Raw genomic sequence first — 20,000 nt, forward strand, 5'->3', positions numbered from 1 at the left:
GCATGGGGTAGTGGGCATGGGGAAGTGGGCATGGGGTAGTGGGCATGGGGTAGTGGGCATGGGGCAGTGGGCATGGGGTAGTGGGCATGGGGTAGTGGGCATGGGGAAGTGGGCATGGGGTAGTGGGCATGGGGCAGTGGGCATGGGGCAGTGGGCATGGGGCAGTGGGCATGGGGCAGTGGGCATGGGGCAGTGGGCATGGAGCAGTGGGCATGGGGCAGTGGGAATAGGGCATGGGGCAGGGGACATGGGGCAGTGGGCATGGGGCAGTGGGCATGGGGCAGTGGGAATAGGGCATGGGGCAGTGGGAATAGGGCATGGGGCAGTGGGAATAGGGCATGGGGCAGTGGGCATGGGGCAGTGGACATGGGGCAGTGGGCATGGGGCAGTGGGCATGGGGCAGTGGGAATAGGGCATGGGGCAGTGGGAATAGGGCATGGGGCAGTGGGCATGGGGCGGTGGGAATAGGGCAGTGGGTATGGGGCAGTGGGCAATGGGGCAGTGGGCATGGGGCAGTGGGAATGGGGCAGTGGGAATGGGGCGTGGGGCAGGGGGCATGGGGCAGTGGGAATAGGGCATGGGGCAGTGGGCATGGGGCAGTGGGCATGGGGCAGTGAGCATAGGGCAGTGGGAATAGGGCATGGGGCAGTGGGCATGGGGCAGTGGGAATAGGGCATGGGGCAGTGGGCATGGGACAGTGGGAATAGGGCATGGGGCAGTGGGCATGGGGCAGTGGGAATAGGGCATGGGGCAGTGGGCATGGGGCAGTGGGAATAGGGCATGGGGCAGTGGGCATGGGGCAGTGGGCATGGGGCAGTGGGAATAAGGCATGGGGCAGTGGGCATAGGGCAGTGGGCATGGGGCAGTGGGAATAGGGCATGGGGCAGTGGGCATGGGGCAGTGGGCATGGGGCAGTGGGAATAGGGCATGGGGCAGTGGGCATGGGGCAGTGGGAATAGGGCATGGGGCAGTGGGCATGGGGCAGTGGGCAGTGGATATGGGGCAGTGGGCATGGGGCAGTGGGCAGTGGGCATGGGGCAGTGGGAATGGGGCAGTGGGCATGGGGCAGTGGGAATAGGGCATGGGGTAGTGGGCATGCCACAGTGGGCAGTAGGCATGGGGCCGTGGGCATGTGGCAGTGGGCAGTGGGCAGTGGGCATGGGGCAGTGGGCATGGGACAGTGGGCATGGCACAGTGGGCAGTGGGCATGGGGCAGTGGGCATGGCACAGTGGGCAGTGGGCATGTGGCAGTGGGAATTGGGCATGGGGCAGTGGGCAGGGGGCAGTGGGCAGTGGGCATGGGGCAGTGGGCATGGGGCAGTGGGCATGGGGCAGTGGGCAGGGGGCAGTGGGCATGGGGCAGTGGGCATGGGGCAGGGGGCAGTGGGCAGTGGGCATGGAGCAGTGGGCAGTGGGCATGGAGCAGTGGGCAGGGGGCATGGAGCAGTTGGCAGTGGGCAGTGGGCATGGGGCAGTGGGCATGGAGCAGTGGGCAGGGGGCAGTGGGCAGGGGGCAGTGGGCATGGGGCAGTGGGCAGGGGGCGGTGGGCATGGAGCAGTGGGCATGGGGAAGGGGGCAGGGGGCAGTGGGCATGGAGCAGTGGGCAGGGGGCAGTGGGCAGGGGGCAGTGGGCAGGGGGCAGTGGGCATGGGGCAGTGGGCAGTGGGCAGGGGGCATGGGGCAGTGGGCAGTGGGCATGGGGCAGTGGGCAATGTGGCAGGGGACAGGGGGCAGTGGGCAGTGGGCATGGAGCAGTGGGCATGGGGCAGTGGGCATGGGGCAATGGGCAGGGGGCAGTGGGCATGGGGCAGTGGGCAGTGGGCAGGGGGCAGTGGGCAGGGGGCAGGGGGCATGGGGCAGTGGGCATGGGGCAGTGGGCAGTGGGCATGGGGCAGTGGGCAATGTGGCAGGGGGCAGGGGGCAGTGGGCAGTGGGCATGGGGCAGTGGTTATGGGGCAGTGGGCATGGGGCAGTGGGAATAGGGCATGGGGCAGTGGGCATGCCACAGTGGGCAGTAGGCATGGGGCAGTGGGCATGTGGCAGTGGGCAGTGGGCATGGGGCAGTGGGCATGGGACAGTGGGCATGGCACAGTGGGCAGTGGGCATGGGGCAGTGGGCATGGGACAGTGGGCATGGCACAGTGGGCAGTGGATATGGCACAGTGGGCAGTGGGCATGTGGCAGTGGGAATTGGGCATGGGGCAGTGGGCAGTGGGCAGTGGGCAGGGGGCAGTGGGCAGTGGGCATGGGGCAGTGGGCATGGGGCAGTGGGCATGGGGCAGTGGGCAGGGGGCAGTGGGTATGGGGCAGTGAGCAGGGGGCAGTGGGCATGGGGCAGTGGGCATGGGGCAGTGGGCAGTGGGCATGGAGCAGTGGGCAGTGGGCATGGAGCAGTGGGCAGAGGGCATGGAGCAGTTGGCAGTGGGCAGTGGGCATGGGGCAGTGGGCATGGAGCAGTGGGCAGGGGGCAGTGGGCAGTGGGCATGGGGCAGTGGGCAGGGGGCGGTGGGCATGGAGCAGTGGGCATGGGGCAGGGGGCAGGGGGCAGTGGGCATGGAGCAGTGGGCAGGGGGCAGTGGTTAGGGGGCAGTGGGCAGGGGGCAGTGGGCATGGGGCAGTGGGCAGTGGGCAGGGGGCATTGGGCAGTGGGCAGTGGGCATGGGGCAGTGGGCAATGTGGCAGGGGACAGGGGGCAGTGGGCAGTGGGCATGGAGCAGTGGGCATGGGGCAGTGGGCAGTGGGCAGGGGGCAGTGGGCATGGGGCAGTGGGCAGTGGGCAGGGGGCAGTGGGCAGGGGGCAGGGGGCATGGGGCAGTGGGCATGGGGCAGTGGGCATTGGGCATGGGGCAGTGGGCAATGTGGCAGGGGGCAGGGGGCAGTGTTAACAACATTTTGAATTGGGATCCACTGATGCTGCTCACAGTTTGAATATTGAATATTGTTTACTAAGTGGATCAAAGAAAATGTCAAATAACCTGAGAGGTCATTCTTAATAAAAGACAACATTACATTTCTTCCTGTCTGCAGTGATGGACATCAGTGACATCATCAAAGGAAAGATAGAGTGTGATGAGGAGAAGCAGCATTTCATCCCTTTTTTTCCGTAAGTCCTCCCTCCTCTCTCCCTCCATCCCTACCTATTTTAGTTGTTGTCGTGTAGTTTAAATGTGTGTGTATGTGGGGGTGCAGGGTCGTGGCAGAGAATGACTTCCTTCACCCCCTGCTGAACAAGGTGACAGCGTCACGAGGAGACAGTGGAGGACAAGGTAGAACATCTCACCTCACACTCATGGAAACACTTGCTATTGTGCCAACAACCACTGCATTATCAATGCTTGGTCCTCTATCCTCCCCACTACGGGGTGAAGTTTCCCCTTATCCCCTAGGTACAGATCTAGCAGCACCTTCCCCTCCCCCAATCCTAACCATTGGTGTAGGTAATGCAAAACTGACCCAAGATCAGCGTCCAGAGGCATCTTTACCCTACTCCGTCCTCCCTCCAGGTCTATGGGTGACGATGAAGGCCCTGGTGGGTGACATCGTCCAGATCCGTAAGGAGTACCCCCACCTGGTGGACCGCAGCACGGTGGTGGCCCGTAAACTGGGCTTCCCAGAGATCATCATGCCGGGAGACATCCGCAACGACATCTACCTGACGCTGTGGGCCGGGGACTTTGACAAGTACAACAAGACCAGCCAGAAGAACATGGAGGTTATCATGATGGTGTGTGACGAGGAGGGCAAGATTGTGTCGGTGAGTTGGGGGGTCATCTGGAGGTGGGCGAACAGGGATACTGTTTCAGCACTGTATCCTCATTTGTATTGGCTGTCATATGGTTCTGAGTTGTTGGGTTAGATGTAATCTGTTGTGGACAGACCACGCTAAGATACATGGTGCCGTGGATCTGTCTTGATAGAACACGATGCATGAGATCAGTAGCAGCAGTTCCGTTACTTGGGTTTTTTGTTCCTGGTTATTTGGACAAATCACATTTTTTTTGCATCTTCGGAACATCTGAAGGAGAGGGGACATTCGGCCCGTCACATGCAGAGAGAGAGGGTGGAGCTCTGCCTCACAGTTCTTAACACGTATGGACCCAGAACATCATCGGGGTGGCAGGGTAGCCTAGTGGTTAGAGCGTTGGACTAGTAACCGCAAGGTTGCAAGTTCAATCCCCCAAACTGACAAGGTACAAATCTGAACAGGCAGTTAACCCACTGTTCCTAGGCCGTCATTGAAAATAAGAACTTGTTCTTAACTGACTTGCCTGGTTAAATAAAGATAAAATAGCATCTGACCAATTACGCAAGACTTTAGTTCTGGGTTAACCAAGATTAGGTTGGATGTACAGTATTTAGGTTGATGTGGGTTAGTTGAATTGATTGTCCTCTTCTCTAATCTCTCTCTCTCTTTCTGTCGTCTCTCTCTCTTTCTGTTTTGTCCTGTAGAACTCTATCTGTCTGGGAGCGGGGGATCGACCGCTCAACGACTATAGATCTGTCATCTACTACCAGGTCAAACAACCACGCTGGATGGAGACGTTCAAGGTCAGCGAGTGTGTGTGTGTGTGTGCGTGTGTGTGTGTGTGTGTGTTTGAATGATAAGTTGTGTCTTATCCAGGCATGTCAAATGTTTGCACAGGGCCCTAACAGGAGATGTAATGTTGTCCTATGTCCTATAGCACAGGGCCCTAACAGGAGATGTGATGTTGTCCTCCGTCCTATAGCACAGGGCCCTAACAGGAGATGTGATGTTGTCCTTCGTCCTATAGCACAGGGCCCTAACAGGAGATGTAATGTTGTCCTATGTCCTATAGCACAGGGCCCTAACAGGAGATGTGATGTTGTCCTATGTCCTATAGCACAGGGCCCTAACAGGAGATGTGATGTTGTCCTCCGTCCTATAGCACAGGGCCCTAACAGGAGATGTGATGTTGTCCTTCGTCCTATAGCACAGGGCCCTAACAGGAGATGTGATGTTGTCCTATGTCCTATAGCACAGGGCCCTAACAGGAGATGTGATGTTGTCCTTCGTCCTATAGCACAGGGCCCTAACAGGAGATGTGATGTTGTCCTCCGTCCTATAGGTGGCCATCCCTCTGGAGGAGATGCACAGGATCCACCTGCGCTTCATGTTCAGACACCGCTCCTCTCAGGAGTGTGAGTACACCGAAACTCTGCCCTCATCCTTACCTTCTTTATCACTGAGCTGAAAGGGTTGGAAGTTTGAAAGCAATGTGACAGGGAGGAAGCCATTGCTTTCATCTACTAAATTAATTATCTTAAATCTCTCTTTCTCTCTCGCTCTCTCTCTGTGTAGCTAAGGATAAGAGTGAGAAGAACTTTGCCATGGCGTTTGTTCGCCTGATGAAGGAAGATGGAACCGTGCTGAAGGACGGGCTTCATGACCTGGTGGTCTTCAAGGTCAGAACTGAATCAACTCCGATTCACACAGCTACAAAACGAATGAATTAACGTTATACATGAACCAGTACAGATTCACAGTTAAATGAACTGAATAATTGAATTACGTCTGAGTCACAGCCAAATCGCCAAGGACACTGAATTATTAAAGTTTCACAACCGACTGAACAGGCTAACTGAATAATTATAGATTCACTGCCAAATGAACTGGAATTATTGATTAAGTGCTAAAAGGAATGAAGATGAATTACTGTTGATTCACTCCCAAACTAAAGCCTCTCTAAACTCTCTCTCTCCCCCCTCTCTCTCCTCTTTCTCCCCCCTCTCTCTCTATCACCTCACCCTCTCTCTCTCTCTCTCTCTCTCCTCTTTCTCCCCCCGTCTCTCTTACCGCACTCTCTCTCTCTCCCATCTTTCTCTCTTACGCTCTCTCTCTCTATAACCCCACCCTCTCGGTCCTCTTTCTCTCTCCTCACACCCTCTCTCTCTTCCCACCCTCTCTGTCTCTCTCCTTCTCTCTACAGGGGGACAGTAAGCGTATGGAGGATGTGAACTCGTACCTGTCCCTACCCTCTACGCGTTATGTGGACGTTCACAAGACGGGGACACTGAGCCGCAGCACCAGCAGTGTAGGAGGCCTGTCTGTCAGCTCCAGAGACAGCTTCACCATCTCAACCCTCGTCTGCTCCACCAAGCTCACTCAAAATGGTGTGTGTGTGTGTGGTCTCAGAACAGACAGAGTATGTCGTAGTTTTGTCATACACACAAACGCACACATGCACTTCCCCCACACACAGCCAGGGCCCTGGCATGGCATACAGGTGCTGTGTAACAGCTGTTGCTGAAGAAGCCAGTTCATCATTGTAATGATAACTGTGCTGCAGTGTTAATCACCAGTCCAGATATAACACACACACGCACACGCACACGCACACACACACACACACACACACACACACACACACACACACACACATACACACACACACACACACACACACACACACACACACACACAAAGAGCAGCTGTCCGGATGAGGGATATGATCCATCTCTACCTGGACCTGTACTCCCAGTCAACAGATGGACAGCAGGCAGGCAGGTTCACTACTGAGGAAGACATTACTGAACACTAACACCTGTACAGGGGCTTCAGTGGTCTACACTACGTAGGGAGCTTACCATGGTCTATGTCATACAGAAGGGAGCGTATGTTGTTTTTTGTGTGTTTCTACTTGGGCAGGGGAAAGTGACCGTGAATGGGGCGATGTGTACATTCCCTCTCACTGCCAAAGACCCATTTCCACGTGGACTAAATCTGGTGCTTGAATTGATTTCCTAGTTAATTTCCATTGTATTGGCCAAGGCTTAAACAGGGCTTCTCCAAAAACTCTGGCCCCTCAACAAGCCCCCTCAAACCCCCAGGGCGGGGCCAAGTCATGTGGGCTTTCAAAGGAAGTATGGCTGGATGGATGAATGGATTGATATATGGTTTGGTGGACGGATGGATGGATTGATATGTGGTTTGGTGGACGGATGGATGGATTGATATGTGGTTTGGTGGATGGATGGATGGATGGATGGATGGATGGATGGATGGATGGATGGATGGATGGATGGATGGATGGATGGATGGATTGGATGGATGGATTTGTGGATGGATTTGTGGATGGATGGATATGTGGATTAATTGATTAATGGATGGATATGTGGATTGATGGATGGATGTATAATTGGATTGATGGATGGATGGATGGATTGATATGTGGTTTGGTGGATGGATGGATGGATTGATATGTGGTTGGATTGATGGATGGATGGATTGATATGTGGTTGGATTGATGGATGGATGGATGGATTGATATGTGATTGGATTGATGGATGGATGGATGGATTGATATGTGGTTGGATTGATGGATGGATGGATGGATTGAAATGTGGTTTGGTGGATGGATGGTTGAATGGATGAATGAATGAATTAATGGATTGATATGTGGTTTGGTGGATGGATGGTTGAATGGATGAATGAATTAATTAATGGATTGATATGTGGTTTGATGGATGGGTGGATGGATATGTGGATTGATAGATTGGTGGATGGATGGACAAGTGGTTTGATGGATTGATAGACATGTGGATTAATGGATGGATTGATAGATTGGTGGATGGATGGTTGGATATGTTGTTTGATGGATGGATGAATGGATGGATGGATTTTTTTGTGGTTTGATGGATGGATGGATGGATATGTGGTTTGGTGGATGGATTGATAGTTGGAAGGATGGATATGTGGATTAATGGATGGATGGATGGTTTGATGGATGGATATGTGGATGGATGGATATGTGGATGGATGGATATGTGGATGGATGGATGGATATGTGGATGGATGGATATGTGGATGGATGGATGGATATGTGGATGGATGGATATGTGGATGGATGGATGGATATGTGGATTGATGGATGGATGGATATGTGGATGGATGGATTGATGGATGGATATGTGGATTGATGGATGGATGGATGGATTGATGGATGGATGAATGGATGGATGGATTAATGGATGGGTATGTGAATGGATGTATGTATGGATATGTGGATGGATGAATATGTGGATGTATGGATTGATGGATGGCTTTGTTCTCTTATAATATCCACCTGGCACATCCAGAGGATGGCAGACCACCCCTCATAACCTGGTTCCTCTCTAGGTTTCTTCCTAGATTCCTGCCTTTCTTGGGAGTTTTTCTACATCTGCATTGCTTGCTGTTTGTGGTTTTAGGTGGGGTGTCTGTATTGCACTTTGATTGATTCAATTTGATTGATTGATGGATGGGTATGTGGATTGATGGATGGATGAATGGATATGTGGATTGATGGATAGATGGATAGATTGGTGGATGGATATGTGGATGGATGGATGGATATGTGGATTGATGTGTGGTATGATGGATAGATTGATGGATGGATGGATGGATGGATGGATGGATGGATGGATGGATGGATGGACATGTGGATTGATATGGATGGATGGATGGATGGATGGATGGATGGATGGACATGTGGATTGATGGATGGATGTGTGTTATGGTGGATGGATTGATGGATAGATGGATGGATTAATGGAAGGATATGTGGATTGATGGATGGATGGATGGATGGATAGATGGATGATGGATGGATGGATATGTGGATTGATGGATGGATGGATGGATGGATTGATGGATGGATGGACATGTGGAGTGATGGATGGATTGATGGATAGATGGATGGATTTTTGGATTGATGGATGGATTGATAGATATGTGGATTAAAGAATGGATAGATTTGTGGATTGATGGATTGTTGTCTTTCTCCTTCTCAGTGGGCTTGCTGGGTCTACTGAAATGGAGGACTCGTCCTGAGCTCCTCAAAGAAAACCTGGAGAAACTCAAGATCATCGACGGAGAGGAAGTGGTCAAGGTGTGTGTGTGTACTGTGTGTGTGTGTGTGTGTGTCTGTCTACTGTGTGTGTGTGTAATCTCATGGCCTCTCTTCCCCTCCTAGTTTCTCCAGGACACTCTGGATGCTCTGTTCACCATCATGATGGAACACTCCCAGACTGACGACTACGACATCCTAGTGTTCGACGCCCTGGTGAGTGAGTGTGTGTGCGTGTTCATGTCTCTCACTTATATTCTCTGTCACTCTTGTACCTGCTCTGTTCTCTGTCAGTCAGTTTCATGTTGCATGTGGCTGTCTCTCGATCTCTATCCATATGCCTCTGTTATTCTCACTCTGAATAAACATGTCTGTATGTCTGTCTGTTGCTTGTCTGTGTGTCTTTGTACCAATGAGGCCAACTCTCTCACCATATCAAATACAACTGTTATCCCTTCCTCTCCTCCCCTCTCTCTCTCTACCTCTCTCTCCCCATCTCGCTCTCTCTACTACTCTCTCTCTACCTCTCTCTACCTCTCGCTCTCTCTGTCTCAGATCTACATCATTGGTCTGATAGCAGACAGGAAGTTCCAGCATTTTAACACGGTGTTGGAGGCCTACATCAAACAACACTTCAGCGCCACGCTGGCCTACAAGTCAGTACTTCTTCCGGTGTCCAACCCCTCCTCGTCCGCTGTCCAACCCCTCCTCTTCCCGTGTCCAACTCCTCCTCTTCTCACTGTCTCACTGTCTTATTGTCTTAGAAGCAGCCTGATGAAGACTTTAATGCCATCATTGTAATAATAATGTATTGCATTTCCAATTTCCTTGGAAATGCCATCACTTTCCCATTGCTAGTAAGACGGTGTAGTTAAAGCAGTAAGCTGTATTGATAATGACTCAACATGTCAGACTCATAATGACATTTCCACAGGAGATGATGAACACATTGATTTTCCACTGTTGAATGACGTGTGTCATCATTAGCATTATGATGACAGATGATGTAGGCCTCATGATAGTGCTGGATTCAGGTAGGGTATGGTATGTTTACATGCACACTAATAATTCAATTTTAAACTGATTATGGCAGTAGGTCGAGTATGGCAATAGTCATGTAAACACTTTACTCTGCTTATCTTAATCGGTGTAAGGTCAAAATCAAGGTAAGCATACGGCAATTAAAACATTTATTTATGAGCAATCTATATAATTGTTAGGACATGTAAACAGGCTGAATCAGAGTTCCAGCTGTATATTTGATCTGCACATGTGGCAGCACCAGCAGCACAAACTTCCCTCTTTAGCGCGAGTGAAGGATTATTAGGGAAATTACGTATTCACAATAATCGTATTCTAAAATGGATTAAATATAAATATTTTTTACATCTCAGCAATCTACACACAATGCCCCATAATGACAAAGCAAAAACTGTTTTTTAGACATTTTTGCAAATGTATAAAACATTCTAAAACAGAAATACCTTATTTAAAATAGAGCTCAGGTGCATCCTGTTTCCATTGATCATCCTTGAGATGTTTATACAACTTGATTGGAGTCCACCTGTGGTAAATTCAAATGATTGGACATTATTTGGAAAGGCACACACCTGTCTATATAAGGTCCCACGTTTGACAGTGCATGTCAGAGCAAAAACCAGGCCATGAGGTCGAAGTAATTGTCCATAGAGCCCGAGACATGATTGTGTCGAGACAGATCTCGAGAAGGGTACCAAAAAATGTCTGCAGCATTGAAGGTCCCCAAGAACACAATGGCCTACATCATTTTTAAATGTAAGACGTTTGGAACCACAAAGACTCTTCCTAGAGCAATCGGGGGAGAAGGGCCAAGGTCAGGGAGGTGACCAAGAATACGATGGTCACACTGACAGAGCTCCAGAGTTCATCTGTGGAGATGGGAGTACCTTCCAGAAGGACAACCATCTCTGCAGCACTCCGCCAATCAGGCTTCTATGGTAGAGTGGCCAGACGGGAGCCACTCCTCAGTAAAAGGCACATGAAAGCCCGCTTGGAGTTTGCCAAAAGGCACCTAAAGTCTCTCAGACCATGAGATACAAGATTCTTTGGTCTGATGAAACCAAGATTGAACTATTAGGCCTGAATGCCAAGCGTCATGTCTTGAGAAAACCAGGCACCGTCCCTATGGTGAAGCTTGGTGGTGGCAGCATCATGCTATCGGGATGTTTTACAGCGGCAGGGACTCAAGGCAAAGATGAAGGTAGAAAAGTACAGAGAGATCCTTGATGAAAATGTGCTCCAGAGCACTCAGGATCTCAGACTGGGTTTACCTTCTACCAGGACAACGGCCCTAAGCACACAGCCAAGACAACGCAGGTGTGGCTTCGGGACAAGTCTTTGAATGTCCTTGAGTGGCCCAGCCGGAGCCCGGACTTGAATTCGATCGAACATCTCTGGAGAGACCTGGAAACAGCTGTGCAGAAACGCTCCCAATTTAACCTGACAGAGCTTGAGAGGATCTGCAGAGAACAATGGGAGTAACTCCTGTAGCCTCATACCCAAGAAGACTCAATGCTGTAATCGTTGCCAAAGGTGCTTCAACAAAGTACTGAGTAAAGGGTCTGAACACTTATGTTATTTCAGATTAGTTATGTTATTTCAAAAATGTAAAAAAATGTGTTAAATTAACGGGTATTGTGTGTAGATTGATGTGGGAAAACTATTTAATATGTTTTAGAATAAGACTAACAAAATGTGGAAAAAGTCAAGGGGTCTGAATACTTTCTGAAGGGACTGTATACAAAAGTATGTGGACACCTCTTCAAACTAGTGGATTCGGCTATTTCAGCCACACCTGTTGCTGACAGGTATGTAAAATGGAGCACACAGCCATACAATTTCCATAGACAAACATTGGCAGTAGAATGGCCTTAGTGAAAAGCTCAGTTACTTTCAACGCAGCACCGTCATAGGATGCCACCTTTCCAATAAGTTAGTTAGTCAAATTTCTGCCCTGCTATAGCTGCCCCATTCAACTGTATGTGCTGTTATTGTGAAGTGTAAATGTCTAGGAGCAACAACGGCTCAGCCACGTAGTGGGAGACCACACAAGGTCACAGAACTGGACCGCCGAGTGCTGAAGCACGTAGCGTGTAAAAATCGTCTGTCCTCAGTTGCTACACTCACTACTGAGTTCCAAACTGCCTCTGGAAGCATCTTCAGCACAAGATCTGTTCGTTGGGAGCTTCATGAAATGGAATTTCCATGGCAGAGCAGCCGCACACATAACTAAGACAACCATGCGCAATGCCAAGCGTTGGCTGGAGTGGTGTAAATCTCACTGCCATTGGACTCTGGAGCAATGGAAACGCGTTCTCTGGAGTGATGAATCACCCTTTACCATCTGCCAGTCCGACGGACGAATCTGGGATTGGCGGAGAACTTAACCTGAGAAATCATAACGCTACAGTATACAATGACATTCTGAACGATTCTGTGCTTTCAACTTTGTGACAACAGTTTGGGGAAAGCCCTTTTCTATTTCAGCATGACCATGCCCCCGTGGACAAAGCGAGTTACATACAAAAATTGATTTTTGAGATCGGTGTGGAAGAACTTGACTGGCCTGCACAGAGCCCTGACCTCAACCCCATCAAACACCTTTGGGACGAATTGGAATACCGACTGCGAGCCAGGCCTAAATGCCCAACATCAGTGCCCAACCTCACTAATGTTCTTTGGGCTGGAATGGAAGCAAGTCCCCGCAGAAATGTTCCAACATCTAGTGGAAAGCCTTCCCAGAAGAGTGCAGGCTGTTATTGCAGCAAAGTGGGGACCAACTCCATATTAATGCCCATGATTACGAATGAGATGTTCGACGAGCAGGTGTCCACATAATTTGGAGGAACATAAACATTTTGGCCACATTTTGGCCACATAAACATTTTGGCCATGTAGTGTATCTATCTTGATCCTGTGTGTAAAATGCTGACCATACCGCTTGCATGTGTGTCCACAATCGCGCGCATGTTGATTTTGTCCATCCACCACAGATAGGATCTGGAAACGCAGGTTGAAATATCAAAACTAACTCTGAACCAACTATATTCATTTGGGGACGGGTCGAAAAGCAAACATGTATGCCAATTTAGCTAGCTAACTTGCTATTGCTAGCTAATTTGTCCTGGGATATAAAAGTTGAGTTGGTATTTACCTGAAATGCACAAGGTCCTCTACTCCGACAATTAATCCATACATAAAACGGTCAACCGAATCGCTGGCAAACAACTTTAAGGTGCATTAACTCCACCAACTGGAGTGTGGACCTCAGTTCATCTTTCAATCACACACATGGGAATATGCTCCTAAAAACCAATGAGGAGATGGGAGAGTCGGGACTTGCAACGCGTCAAGTCTCACAAAAATAACCAAGTTCTATTTTAGCGCCTGGCTATGTAGTCGCGAGCGAGCAGTGTGGGTGAATGATTGAATAGCATGTAAAATCAGCAAAAAAAGTAAAGTCCTCTCATTGTCAACTGCTTTTATTTTCAGCAAACTTAACTTCCCGTGAAACTGGAGTGCGCGCAATTCAAATGAATAATCATAAAACTGATGGATATCAAACATTTACAGTTGAAGTGGGAAGTTTACATACATCTTAGCAAAATGCATTTAAACTGTTTTTCACAATTCCTGACATTTAATCCTAAACAAAATTCCCTGTTTTAGGTCAGTTGGGATCAGCACTTTTATTTAAGAATGTGAAATGTCAGAATAATAGTAGAGAGAATGATTTATTTCAGATTTGATCTCTTTCATCACATTCCCAGTGGGTCAGAAGTTTACATACACTCAATTAGTATTTGGTAGCATTGCCTTTAAATTGTTTGATTTGGGTCAAACGTTTCGGGTAGCCTTCCACAAGCTTCCCACAATAAGTTGGGTGAATTTTGGCCCATTCTTCCTGACAGAGCTAGTGTAACTGAGTCAGTTTGAAGGCCTCCTTGCTCGCACACACTTTTTCAGTTCTGTCCACACATTTTCTATAGGATTGAGGTCAGGGCTTTGTGATGGCCACTCCAATACCTTGACTTTGTTGTCCTTAAGCCATTTTGCCACAATTTTGGAAGTATGCTTGGGGTCATTGTTGATTTGGAAGATGTATTTGTGACCAAGCTTTAACTTCCGGACTAATGTCTTGAGATGTTGCCTCAATTTATCCACATCATTTTCCATCCTCATGAAGCCATCTATTCTCTGAAGTGCACCAGTCCCTCCTGCAGCAAAGCACCCGCACAAAATGATGCTGCCACCCCCGTGCTACACGGTTGGGATAGTGTTCGTCGGCTTGCAAGCCCCTCCCTTTTTCCTCCAAACATAACGATGGTCATTATGGCCAAACAGTTCTATTTTTGTTTCATCAGACCAGAGTACATTTCTCCAAAAAGTACGATCTTTGTCCTCATGTGCAGTTGCAAACCTTAGTCTGGCTTTTTTTCTGGCGGTTTTGGAAAAGTGGCTTCTTCCTTGCTGAGCGGCCTTTCAGGTTATGTCGATATAGGACTCGTTTTCCTGTGGATATACAGTGGGGAGAACAAGTATTTGATACACTGCCGATTTTGCAGGTTTTCCTACTTACAAAGCATGTAGAGGTCTGTAATTTTTATCGTAGGTACACTTCAACTGTGAGTGACGGAATCTAAAACAAAAATCCAGAAAATCACATTGTATGATTTTTAAGTAATTAATTTGCATTTTATTGAATGACATAAGTATTTGATACATCAGAAAGGCAGAACTTAATTTTTGGTACAGAAACCTTTGTTTGCAATTATAGAGATCATACGTGTCCTGTAGTTCTTGACCAGGTTTGCACTCCTTAGTTGCCCTGGCTGTGTGTTTCGGGTCGTTGTCATGCTGGAAGACCAAGCCACGACCCATCTTCAATGCTCTTACTGAGGGAAGGAGGTTGTTGGCCAAGATCTCGTGATACATGGCCCCATCCATCCTCCCCTCAATACGGTGCAGTCGTCCTGTCCCCTTTGCAGAAAAGAATCCCCAAAGAATGATGTTTCCACCTCCATGCTTCACAGTTGGGATGGTGTTCTTGGGGTTGTACTCATCCTTCTTCTTCCTCCAAACACGGCGAGTGGAGTTTAGACCAAAAAGCTCTATTTTTGTCTCATCAGACCACATGACTTTCTCCCATTCCTCCTCTGGATCATCCAGATGGTCATTGGCAAACTTCAGACAGGCCTGGACATGCGCTGGCTTGAGCAGGGGGACCTTGCATGCGCTGCAGGATTTTAATCCATGACGGCGTAGTATGTTGTGGATGGTTTTCTTTGAGACTGTGGTCCCAGCTCTATTCAGGTCATTGACCAGGTCCTGCAGTGTAGTTCTGGGCTGATCCCTCATGATCATTGATGCCCCACGAGGTGAGATCTTGCATGGAGCCCCCTGACCGAGGGTGATTGACCATCATCTTGAACTTCTTCCATTTTCTACTAATTGCGCCAACAGTTGTTGCCTTCTCACCAAGCTGCTTGCCTATTGTCCTGTAGCCCATCCCAGCCTTGTGCAGGTCTACAATTTTATCCCTAAATACTTATTTTCCACCATAATTTGCAAATAAATTCATAAAAAGTCCTACAATGTGATTTTCTGGATTTTTTTTCTGATTTTGTCTGTCATAGTTGAAGTGTACCTATGATGAAAATTACAGGCCTCGCTCATCCTTTTAAGTGGGAGAACCTGCACAATTGGTGGCTGACTAAATACTTTTTTGCCCCACTGTCTGTCATGCAATAAAATGCTTATTCAGTACTTAAAAATCATACAATGTGATTTTCTGGATATTTGTTTTAGATTCCATCTCTCACAGTTGAAGTGTACCTATGATAAAAATTACAGATCTCTACATGCTTTGTAAGTAGGAAAACCTGCAAAATCGGCAGTGTATCAAATACTTGTTCTCCCCACTGTAGATACTTTTGTACCTGTTTCCTCCAGCATTTTCACAAGGTCCTTTGCTGTTGTTCTGGGATTGATTTCCACTTTTCGCACCAAAGTATATTCCTCTCTAGGAGACAGAAGGCGTCTCCTTCCTGAGCGATATGATGGCTGTGTGGTCCCATGGTGTTTATACTTGCGTACAATTGTTTGTACAGATGAATGTGGTACCTTCAGGCGCTTGGAAATTGCTCCGAAGGATGTTCCAGACTTGTGTAGATGTACAATGTTTTCTGAGGAATTGGCTGATTTCTTTGAATTTTCCCATGATGTCAAGCAAAGAGGCACTGAATTTGAAGGTAGGTCTTGAAATACATCCAGAGGTACAACTCCAATTGACTCAAATGATGTCAATTAGCCTATCAGAAGCTTGACATCATTTTCTGGAATTTCCCAAGCTGCTTATTAAAGGCACTGTCAACTTAGTGTATGTAAACTTCTGACCAACTGGAATTGTGATTGAATTACTGTCACGTTCGTAAACCAGCTTGGTATGTTTCCATCCTTTATTTTGGAAATGAAAACTTCAAAGAACAAAACGAACAAACGAAACGTTAAGCTAATAATAATGCTCACTGGCAACTATATCTAGACAAGATCCCACAAAGCACAATGGGTGCTTTGTGGCTACTTAAATACAAAAAAATGGCTACTTAAATATGATCCCAAATCAGAGACAACGATAAACAGCTGCCTTTGATTGGGAACCATATCAGGCCACCATAGAAATACAATTCCCCTAGCTAACCCACCCTAAATCACATCCGACCGCAAAACCTGACTCAATAGGGGAGGGTCCGGGTGGGCATCTACCATCGGGGGCGGCTCCGGTGCGCGTTGCCTGATGCTCCGGACTGTGGATCGTCGCCGGAGGAACCGGACCGTGGGTTATTGCAGGGGACTCCGGACTGGGAACCCTCGCAAGAGGCTCCGGACTGGGAACCCTCGCAGGAGGCTCTGGACTGAGAATCCCCGCTTGAGGCTCTGGACCGCAGACAGTCGCTGGAGGCTCTGGACCACGGGCCGTCTCAGGAGATTCCCGGACTGTGGACCTTCTCAGGAGGTTCTGGACCGTAGACCGTCTCAGGAGGTTCCGGACCGTGGACCGTCTCAGGAGGTTCCGAACCGTGGACCGTCTCAGGAGGTTCCGGACCATGGACCATCTCAGGAGGTTCCGGACCGTGGACCGTCTCAGGAGGTTCCGGACCGTGGACCGTCTCAGGAGGTTCCGGACCGTGGACCGTCTCAGGAGGTTCCGGACTGTGAAACGTCGCCGGCAGCTCTGGACTGGGAACTGTCGCCAGAAGCTCTCGACTGGGAACTGTTGCAAGATTCTCTGGACTGGAACCTGTCGCCGGAAGCTCTGAACTAGGAACTGTCACCGGAAGCTCTGGACTGGGAACTGTCGCTGGAAGCTCTGGACTGGGAACTGTCGCCTGAAGCTCTGGACTGTGGAGGCGCACTGGAGGCCTGATGCGTGGGACCGGTACAGGTGGCACCGGGCTGATAACAACCACCTCAGGGCGAGTGCAGGGAGGAGGCACAGGACGTACTGGACTGTGAAGGCGCACTGGAGACACAGTACGTATGGCCGTCGCAGGATATACTGGACCGAGGAGGCGTACTGGAGACCAGGAACGCTTAGCCGGGAAACCCGTCCTGGCTGGATGCTCACTTTCGCACTGCAAATGCGAGGAGCTGGCACAGAACCCACGGGGCTGTGAATACGCACTGGAGACACATTGCTTATCTCCACAAAACATGGTGCCTGACTGGTCCCACGCTCCTCACGGCGACTGTCTTGCTCTAGACACCAAAACATTCACTCTACCTCATCACTCCCCTAAACTATCTCACAATACTCCTCGATCAGTCTATCCCAATATTCCTCTTCACTCTCAGATTCGCCCCTCGGCTTCGCCAACCAACCCGTGTGCTGCCTCTCGGGCTTCCGTCGTGGTCGTGAACTTCGGAGTCGCCGTTGATTGTCCTGCATCTGCTTCCATGGAAGGCTTTCATCTCCTGCCATTGTTTCCTCCCAAGTCCAGAATGTCTTCTCCTCCTGGCCACGCTGCTAGGTCCGTTTGTAATGGGATCTTCTGACACGTTCGTCATAAGGAGTAGACCAAGAGAATTAACAGCTCTCTATGGTCAGGGCGTGACAATTATAAGTGAAATAATCTGTCTGTAAACAATTGTTGGAAAAATTACTTGTGTCATGCACAAAGTAGATTTCCTAACCAACTTGCCAAAACTATAGTTTGTTAACAAGAAATTTGTGGAGTTGTTGAAAAATTAGTTTTAATGACTCCAACCTTAGTGTATGTAAACTTCCGACTTCAACTCTAGGTACATACAAGTGTCTTATATCGGTTGAAAGCTTAAATTCTTGTTAATCTAACTGCACTGTTCAATTTACAGTAGCCATTAGAGTGAAAGCATGCCATGCGATTGTTTGAGAACAGCGCCCCACATCAAAATATAGCGATTAAATATTCACTTACTTTTTGAAAAATGTCCTCTGATTTGTCATCCAAAGGGTCCCAGCTATAACATGTAGTGTCGTTTTGTTAGATAAAAGTCTTCTTTATATCCCAAAAAGTCAGTTTAGTTGGCGCCATCGATTTGAGAAATCACATTTTTCAACATGCAGAGGAAGGAATCCGAAAATCTACCGCTAACCTTTGTTTCAACAAGTCAAAATAGGTTTCTATTTACTTCATGGAGGGTCATGTCAGGATGAGCTTGCAGGAAGGGTACCACATGAGGTAGGAGGATGTCTACCCTGTAATGCACTGTGCTGAGATTTCCTGCAATGACAACAAGCACAGTCCAATGATGATGTGACACACCGCCAAAGACCATGACGGACCCTCCACCTTCAAATCGTTCCCGCTCCAGAGTACAGGCCTCGGTGTAATGCTTATTCCTTCAATGTTAAACGCGAATCCGACCACACAGTTGTTGTTGCCATCCTGTACCTGTCCCGCAGGTGTGATGTTCGGATGTACCGATCCTGTGCAGGTGTTGTTACATGTGGTCTGCCACTGCGAGGACGATCAGCTGTCCATCCTGTCTCCCTGTAGGGCTGTCTTAGGCGTCTCACAGTACGGACATTGCAATTTATTGCCTTGGCCACATCTGCAGTCCTCATGCTTCCTTGCAGCATGCCTAAGGCACGTTCACGCAGATGAGCAGGGACCCTGGGCATCTTTCTTTTGATGTTTTTCAGAGTCAGTAGAAAGGCCTCTTTAGTGTCCTAAGTTTTCATAACTGTGACCTTAATTGCCTACCGTCTGTAAGCTGTTAGTGTCTTAAAGACCGTTCCACAGGTGCATGTCCATTAATTGTTTATCGATCATTGAACATGGGAAACAGTTTTTAAACCCTTTACAATAAAGATCTGTGAAGTTTTTATTTTATTTTTATGAATTATCTTTGAGAGACAGGGTCCTGAAAAAGAGACATTTCTTTTTTTGCTGAGTTTATGTGTAAATGTATTTTGCAGCGCTCGTGCATGTGACCCGAGTGGTATGGTCTGTATATAATGCATGAGTCAGCCACCAGGTGCCAGTGTGAATACTGTGTGCCTGAGGGCTGCAGTAGAAGTCTATGGGCTGAGAAACCAGCATAAGGTGGATTACTTGACCTTCGCACTTTACTGAAGGCTGGCCAGAATAATCAAACTGGGCTCACTGAGTCTTAGCTCTAAAATACCCAATGCTACTCTCTAGTCTCTCTCTCTTTCTCACTTTATCCATCTCTCTCCTCTCTCTGCCCCCTCCCCTCCAATCTGTGTTAAAATGGAGGATCCTCCTATGTGTCAACTCACCGACTTCCCCAGTCCTAGCCATGTCGTTATAGATTTTTCCTGATGTTACATTTAACGTTTAGGACTCAGACAGCCTCTAAACAGCATCCTCAGATTGTGTTGCACTTTAGTAATAGTCTTATCCTCTGTAATAACTGTTATTGTTTGAGAGGATTGGATTGTTTTAATCCAGTTAGCCAACAAGCCCAAGGCCATTCCTGGGAACAGTATGGTATATAAGCATAGTCCTAGTGTGCTGTGGTGTGTGTGTTTGAAAAATGTAATTAGCAGTGCTGAAATGAAGATTTTCCCACTCCCCCCCCCTCCCATCTCCCTCTCCTCCCCAGGAAGTT

At 48.7% G+C, this 20,000-nt stretch overlaps 1 protein-coding gene across 2 annotated transcripts in view; it reads left to right on the forward strand.

Moving 5' to 3' along the window:
* The window catches only part of dock2 (dedicator of cytokinesis 2), a 145,662-nt gene that overhangs the window by 29,696 nt on the left and 95,966 nt on the right, over positions 1–20,000 (forward strand). For both annotated transcript variants that reach the window (XM_036969569.2, XM_036969568.2), the window contains exons 11-21: positions 3,028–3,103; positions 3,190–3,266; positions 3,504–3,754; positions 4,450–4,548; positions 5,088–5,160; positions 5,321–5,424; positions 5,949–6,132; positions 8,791–8,888; positions 8,973–9,062; positions 9,402–9,502; positions 19,995–20,000. The exon at positions 19,995–20,000 is cut by the window's right edge and continues 129 nt beyond it. In XM_036969569.2, the coding sequence (XP_036825464.1) occupies positions 3,028–3,103; positions 3,190–3,266; positions 3,504–3,754; positions 4,450–4,548; positions 5,088–5,160; positions 5,321–5,424; positions 5,949–6,132; positions 8,791–8,888; positions 8,973–9,062; positions 9,402–9,502; positions 19,995–20,000 (1,159 nt within the window). The remainder of the gene's footprint in view (positions 1–3,027; positions 3,104–3,189; positions 3,267–3,503; positions 3,755–4,449; positions 4,549–5,087; positions 5,161–5,320; positions 5,425–5,948; positions 6,133–8,790; positions 8,889–8,972; positions 9,063–9,401; positions 9,503–19,994) is intronic.

The sequence above is a fragment of the Oncorhynchus mykiss genome, chromosome 25 (genome assembly GCF_057628025.1).
Source record: "Oncorhynchus mykiss isolate SJ-2025 chromosome 25, ASM5762802v1, whole genome shotgun sequence".
Taxonomy (NCBI): Eukaryota; Metazoa; Chordata; class Actinopteri; order Salmoniformes; family Salmonidae; genus Oncorhynchus; species Oncorhynchus mykiss.